Source organism: Cynoglossus semilaevis, chromosome 17 (genome assembly GCF_000523025.1).
Source record: "Cynoglossus semilaevis isolate Cse_v1.0 chromosome 17, Cse_v1.0, whole genome shotgun sequence".
NCBI classification, from domain to species: Eukaryota; Metazoa; Chordata; class Actinopteri; order Pleuronectiformes; family Cynoglossidae; genus Cynoglossus; species Cynoglossus semilaevis.
The window spans coordinates 89954-96975 of NC_024323.1; the positions used below are offsets into that span (position 1 = coordinate 89954).

The following is a 7022-nucleotide window of genomic DNA, read 5'->3' on the forward strand; positions in this document are numbered from 1 at the left end:
AGGGAATACCAGATACGCATTTCTTAGTATTGCAGAGCAGTGGTTCAACAAATATGGCATCAACTCCTAGAAAGTTCTGGTTTAAACGGCCTTTTCATGTCATAAGTTTGAAATAAGACCACCTTTGGTTCCACAAAGTAGATTAAATCTCTTTCCAAGGTTTCAGGGAATCCAGCAGTGATTAAATATTGCATCCAGGATTAGTGAATAGTTGCCGTAGCATGCTGAAAAAAAAATTTTTCCCCCAAAAGCAAACTCAGAATATCCCTCTGTGTAGGTGTATAAGCAGTGCAGAGTGGTTCATTGAAGAATGTTCTAAGCTGCCCAGAAGTAATTACTGGGACTCGGAGGAACAATGGCTGCCTTGTTCACTTCACTTTTTTTTTCCATCACATAAATCTCTTTGTTTCTTCCATTTCAAATCACCAGATTAGAACTTTGAAAAAGTTAACACGGCATTAGAGAGGGGTTCTGCAAAGACGCAACGCATGCACGTAGAATTCGAAAACAGCGATTATTAGTGTTCTCCGTTGTAAAACTGGGAGAGCAAAAAAAAAAAAACTAAAATCTGTTTTGTCCTAATATAGTTAGAATAAGTATTCCTTCTCTCTCTCTTTCTCTCTCTCTCTCTCTCTAAATCGAGTCCTCACTCCCAGTCCTTCTACCTTAGTGGCCTCGACACTATTTTATTATATATTTATTATTTATTTTACCCATTTTTATAACAATAATATAAAATGTTTTCTTAATTATTATTATTTTATATTATCAATACATTTGTTTATATCTATGTTTCTGATGTTTAGATGGTGGTGATTTTAATTTAATCAATTATTATATATAGTATATTTCTGGGGGTCTGGAACAAATTCATTGGTATTTAGTTATATTTAATGGGGGGAAAAATTCGATACAAGATACGAGTGGATCGACATACGTCTTTTAAGATGATGCATCTAAACCTGAACGCTAACACGGCCTGATAAAACCCTAGGATATTTGGCGGGATCTGCAGGTCTGCAGATGATCATAATGGTAAACAGAGCACGTACAAAATGAGGAGTTAGGAGTTAAGCATTCTTATTCGCAACGTAACAAACTTGGTTAACTTGTTATTGCTGACCACAAAAACAGCTTTAGGTATAAGCAGGCTTAGAAACTCACAGGCACAGTAGTCCTTGTTCAAGAGAAAAGCAAAGCACGTGCAGCCAACTGGTCCCTTTCATTGGCAGCCTGTGTTTCCATTTCACTAACAAAAAAAAAAAAACACCTGGAAAATATGCAACTCGTGTTTTAGGTCATTTGGATGAAATGACTAAATATGTATTTGCTTGCTTTAACTGTATATTTTTTATTTCTAATACAGTAAGAATAAGTATTCTAAATGATTAAATATCAATTTTTTTTAACCCCGTTGTCCTGCACATTTTGTACACACCACCCTTCCGTTGTCCTGCACATTTTGTACACACCCAGCGTCCTTGCAACGGGCTGCAAGGACACACATTGTTGCAACACACATTGTTGCAACACACATGTTCATGTATGTGTGTGTGTGATCCCACCTAAGGATCATAATCTCTGGTGCTAACATCAGCTGAATCAGCTCTATATTATATTCTCCTAAAAGTTACCATTATACCCTAGGTCAGCGATAGGCAAAATTTTTGACTCGTGGGCCACAATTGTCCTAAAATTGAACAGGGGGGACCGGGTCTGGAGCAGATAGATGGAGCGTTTGCGCGAACTACGATAAATGACATGTAAAAGTCATGCATAAAGGCTAAAATGCTAAACTGCTTTTAGCCTTTTCTACACCATCTATAGGGAAAACATGGTCGTTGCAGGGAGAAGGCAGAAGTATAATCACAATACAAACCAATTATATAATTTGGACGAGTTTGGCGGGCCGGATTACAAAGCTGAACGGACCACATCCGGCCCCCGGGCCTTAGTTTGCCCAGATCTGCCCTTTGTGATCCATCTTTTAAAAACCTTACATGTTCTTTACAGTTTACCTAAAAGGTTTAAAAATAACTTTTTTTTCCCTCCCCGCCTCAGTTATTGCCACCATGCGTGACCTGAAGAAGAAGGACAAGCTGGTAGAAGCAGCCGGGGATTCCTTTGGCAAAACGTTGACGCTGCTTCCTCTTGACGTGTGCAGTGACGAGTCAGTTAAACAGTGCATCAACAATGTGAAAGACCGCCACATCGACATCCTGAGTGAGTAGAAAGGTCCGTTTTAAATTAAAAATGAAATCTCGGCCGACGCAGTTTACGTCATTGACATCCTGAATGCCATTGGGTTTTGTTGCTTTCGTTCAGGTGTTTGATTTAATTCTAATGTTAAACAATGGGGATGGTGTATATTTTTAACCTAGCTCTGGGGCTAACTCCGTTCCCTTTGTGCTAGTCCTCAGCAGAGGTAAACAGAAACAGGGAAGTTGGGGTCACAGAACATAAACAGTGTTTTAACAGCTCCTGTATAACCAACTCACGCTTCAACATGACAGGGCTCAGCCAGCTCTCAACTTTAGCTAACGCTCGCTCTCTCTCTTTTGCGCCCCTCGCACATATACACACAGCCATTCACAGACAAACATACGCTACTAATATAACACACAGTAGCCTACCAGAAAAGTCATTGGTTGATAGCGGTATGAACTTTGTTAGCCCTTACAAATCCATAAATTAGCCGTATCAATGTTTAGGCCGCAGGGTTCAAAGCATGTAAAAAAAAGTAGCAGCTTATAGTCGGGAAATTACGGTAATCCTTTCTGCCCTATTAAATGCATAAAAATAAGGCTTTTATGAAAACACTGGATACAAATTATGCAGTATTGGTATTGGCAGATACTACTTTTTGATCTGCTTTTTTTGTCTGTTTCACCAGATCTCATTATCATACTCCAAACGCCTCGTCACTTTCAAAGCCTGTGTCAAATAAAGAAGAAGCAAAATTAAAACTCTCTTAGGCCACTAAGAGACCATATAAAGATGAGAGAGCACCACAGTGAGACACAATCCTAGCATATTTGTCTCCTGGTAATGTGTAATTACAGCAATGATAGAAATGTAGGACAGAGGTTGTGAGATATGTTCTGTCTCATTTGATGTCTGCCACCATCTAGTGGCATTAACTGAAATTACAATGAAGTAATTGTAATGCATGAAACAGATTAAATCAGTCTTTACTAAACGTCGTACCAGTCTTTGATGGCCGGATTTGAAAGCTCCGGAAGGCTACACAATGCAGCCATTTTTACCGCTTAATTCTGCCAGCATTCATTCATTCCATCCTAGCAGTCACTGGACGTACACACACGGAAGTAGCTAACCCCTTTTAAACTGCTGTGCTAGGTGTAAGCCATTTCTGCTATATTATATTATATTCCAAAATTAGCCAATGTGCTAGCTTACTGTTTTGAGCTAAGCTACTTTATAATTCCATATTTTTGGATAGCAAATGCCTCACAAAATTATATTATTATTTTTTTTAACTTGTAGCCATTCCTGTGCTAATCTTTTACAGTCTTCTTAGGTAAAGTTAAGCTATTTTTTTTTCAACTACAGCTAACTTGTGTCAGGCGAACCTTTTGGTCTTTTACTGTGCTTAGCGAACTTGTCATCCTAGCTAACGCGTTTGCTAAATGTATCTAACATTTTGCTATTTCTTATCGAACCCAAATAATTCTTACAACAAAACTAACTACTAACTACTTTATAGTATGTTTTGACTATGTTCTACTATTTATTTCAGGCCTCAACTTTATTTTGCAACGTTTTACCTGCATTGACAAACAATCTGGTCCATTATAAAAAAAAAGGGGTTTGGAACACTTTTGATGTAAAAGGACATCCGTATCTATGTGTGCTTGTCTGTGTTTTTCGTGTCAGTCAACAACGCTGGAGTGGGCCTCCTCGGACCAGTAGAAAGTATCAGCATCGAGGAGATGAAACAAGTCTTTGAGACTAACTTCTTTGGCGTCGTCCGCATGATCAAAGAGGTGATGCCGGACATGAAAAAGAGACGTTCGGGACAGATTATAGTCATGAGCAGCGTCATGGGCCTACAAGGTATAAGTTGAATTTTTTATTTTTTTTTGCAAGCAACAGATTAAAAATGAACTAAATTAGACGTTAGAAAATGAAGAAAAGAAGAAAAAAATTACATTTTTTATGTTATTTAATTGTTAGTTTAAAAAGTATTTTGTACTGAATTACTAATATTACAGAACAGTCGCAATATGTTAATGTCAAACTACAGAAATAAATGACTCGTATTGCCGCGTGTTTTTTTCAGGAGTGGTGTTCAACGACGTCTACACCGCCTCTAAGTTTGCCATGGAGGGATTCTGTGAGAGCATGGCAGTGCAGCTGATGAAGTTCAATATCCGGTAGTTTAGCCTTAATTCTTTGTACCCGCAGAATGTATTCTATTTTACATATATCATGAAGTTTAACAGTCCCTACCTTATAACAACTACATTTTGCACACGTTGAGAAAAATAGTAGGGACGAAACGATGCATCGGATGAACATCGGTATCGGCCGATGTTCTCCTCGTTAACTGCCATCGTTCGTCGTGACACCAATAATTCACAGATGGTGAATTATAAATGTATTAGCGTCTAATCCTGGCATGGGAAAACTAAGGCCCGGGGGCCGGATGCGCCCCGTTCAGCTTTTTAACCTGGCCCGCCAAACTTTTCCCAATTATATAATTTATTTATATGATCATTATACTTCTGCCTTTTCAATGCAATACGCACGTTTCACCAATAGATGGTGAAAGAAAATGATAGCAGCATGTTAGCATTTTAGCCTTTATGCATGTCCCCCATTCAATTGTACGACAATTGTGTCCCGGAGTCAAAAAGTTTGCCCACGTCTGAGCTAAAAGATTCTGGTTGAACAAATTAACAGCATTACAAATCAGTTCACTTGTGGGGTCTTATCAGTCTTCAATATTATAACGTCCACAGACTACTGTAAGCTGTAGCCAACGCCAGAACAACAAAACAACTCATAATATTGACCATGGATCGCTCGCAACGCCTCTCTCTCTCTCTCTCTCTCTCTCTCTCTCTCTATCATTCACTCCAAACACCACACACACTCCGACCCACATTCCTCCCAAACGAAACCATTGTCAGGGGAACCAAATGACTGACAGTGGCTTCTCAACCACTTAATGTCAACATCGTCACTGGCAAAATACGGGGGGACAACGTTGTAATTCTACCTTTTATTTATTTTCCAAATGTTTTTACATTTAAACTTGTGTTTTTATTTTTTTTAAATCTTTTCATTGATTCGTTTTGAGTAAGGTCTTTTGAAAGTTGTTGAACTTTTGGTCATGTGGATCGAGGTTATCTTAAATGTCAACTAAAAATTGACATTCGAGGGTTGTTTTTGAATTTGCCTCATTGAAATTTCGCTCATTCGAGGACAACATGATGAAGAACTGAAAGACCCTTTAAAACAGTTCCGGAATGTTCACGTACATCTGTCCGTCTATCTAACTCTTATCTATATAAGGTTGTCCATGATCGAGCCCGGTCCCGTGCACACAGAGTTTGAGACCAAGATGATGGAGGATGTGGCCAAGATGGAGTATCCAGGCGTGGACACGGACACAGTTCACTATTTCAAAGATGTTTACCTGCCGTCTTCCATCGATATTTTTCAAGCCATGGGCCAGACACCTGAAGACATAGCTAGAGTAAGACTCATTTTACTCCCATCTCATCTGTAACTCACGCGGTGATTTGATGACAGATCAACTGCTCCACTGTGAACACATGAATTATTGTATTTTAAAGTATCTACAGTATACTGATGTCAACAACGTTTTCAGTCAATCTGTACAATACTTTGCACATACAGCTAAGACTTGGCCAGGATTATTTGTCTGACTTGACAACAAAATTGAAATAAGAAATGCAAAAAAAACCAAAAAACATTTACCGTATTTTCCGGACTAAAAGTCCCACCAGCCAAAAAAATGCATAATGAAGAAGAAAGAAACTTATATAAGACGCTCTAAGTGGAGTATGCATTGCACTAACCAGCTAGATCGCCCTCTAGCGGTTGTCAGTGTAAAAAATAACAAACGTAAATTTTCAGTCGGACAGGAGTAGCATATACTGGTACAGAAGCCGACAGTGCCCTCTAGCGGCTGTCAGTGTGAAAGTAACTAACATGTAAATCTTCAGTGGTACAGAAGCAGCAGATAATGGTGCACGAAGTTGAGAGTGCCCTCTAGCGGCTGTTTATATAAGACGCTCTAAGTGGAGTATGCATTGCACTAACCAGCTAGATCGCCCTCTAGCGGTTGTCAGTGTAAAAAATAACAAACGTAAATTTTCAGTCGGACAGGAGTAGCATATACTGGTACAGAAGCCGACAGTGCCCTCTAGCGGCTGTCAGTGTGAAAGTAACTAACATGTAAATCTTCAGTGGTACAGAAGCAGCAGATAATGGTGCACGAAGTTGAGAGTGCCCTCTAGCGGCTGTCAGTGAGAAAATAACAAACGTGAAATTGTGGATCTATAGTCCGGAAAATATGGTATTAGAAATATTTGTGGCTATTTAAAGTCCACGATTTCCTGACTTTCACTAGGAGGTTTCTCTTTTAGGTAAAAAAATTTTATTATACTGTACGACACAGTGACCTTCTCTTTCTTGTTCCCTCAGTACACTAAAAAGGTAATTGAGTCAAGCAACCCTCGCTTTAGGAATCTGACCAACAGCCTCTACACGCCGATCGTGGCCTTAAAGTACGCCGATGAGACCGGTGGCCTGTCTGTCAACACCTTCTACAACCTGCTCTTTAATTTCGGCCCACTTATGCGGGTCACTATGAGCATCCTCAAGTGCCTGACGTGCAGCTGCCTGCGCAGACGCACGATCTCGCCAAACTGAGGAGGACCAGACCCGGCTTCGTCGTCCTCTGCAGTTCTTTTACGGTCATCCTCCTTTAACCCGCCTCACCACGACTACAGTATTTCATGGAAGTA

At 39.6% G+C, this 7022-nt stretch overlaps 1 protein-coding gene across 3 annotated transcripts in view; it reads left to right on the forward strand.

Annotated features, from left to right (window-relative positions):
- rdh8a (retinol dehydrogenase 8a) overlaps positions 1-7016 on the forward strand; it is a 12940-nt gene extending 5924 nt beyond the window's left edge. For all 3 annotated transcript variants that reach the window (XM_017040540.2, XM_025064754.1, XM_025064755.1), the window contains exons 2-6: positions 2062-2223; positions 3898-4077; positions 4304-4397; positions 5542-5725; positions 6700-7016. In XM_017040540.2, the coding sequence (XP_016896029.1) occupies positions 2062-2223; positions 3898-4077; positions 4304-4397; positions 5542-5725; positions 6700-6927 (848 nt within the window). In that variant the 3' untranslated portion in view covers positions 6928-7016. The remainder of the gene's footprint in view (positions 1-2061; positions 2224-3897; positions 4078-4303; positions 4398-5541; positions 5726-6699) is intronic.
- Positions 7017-7022: the final 6 nt, after the last annotated feature.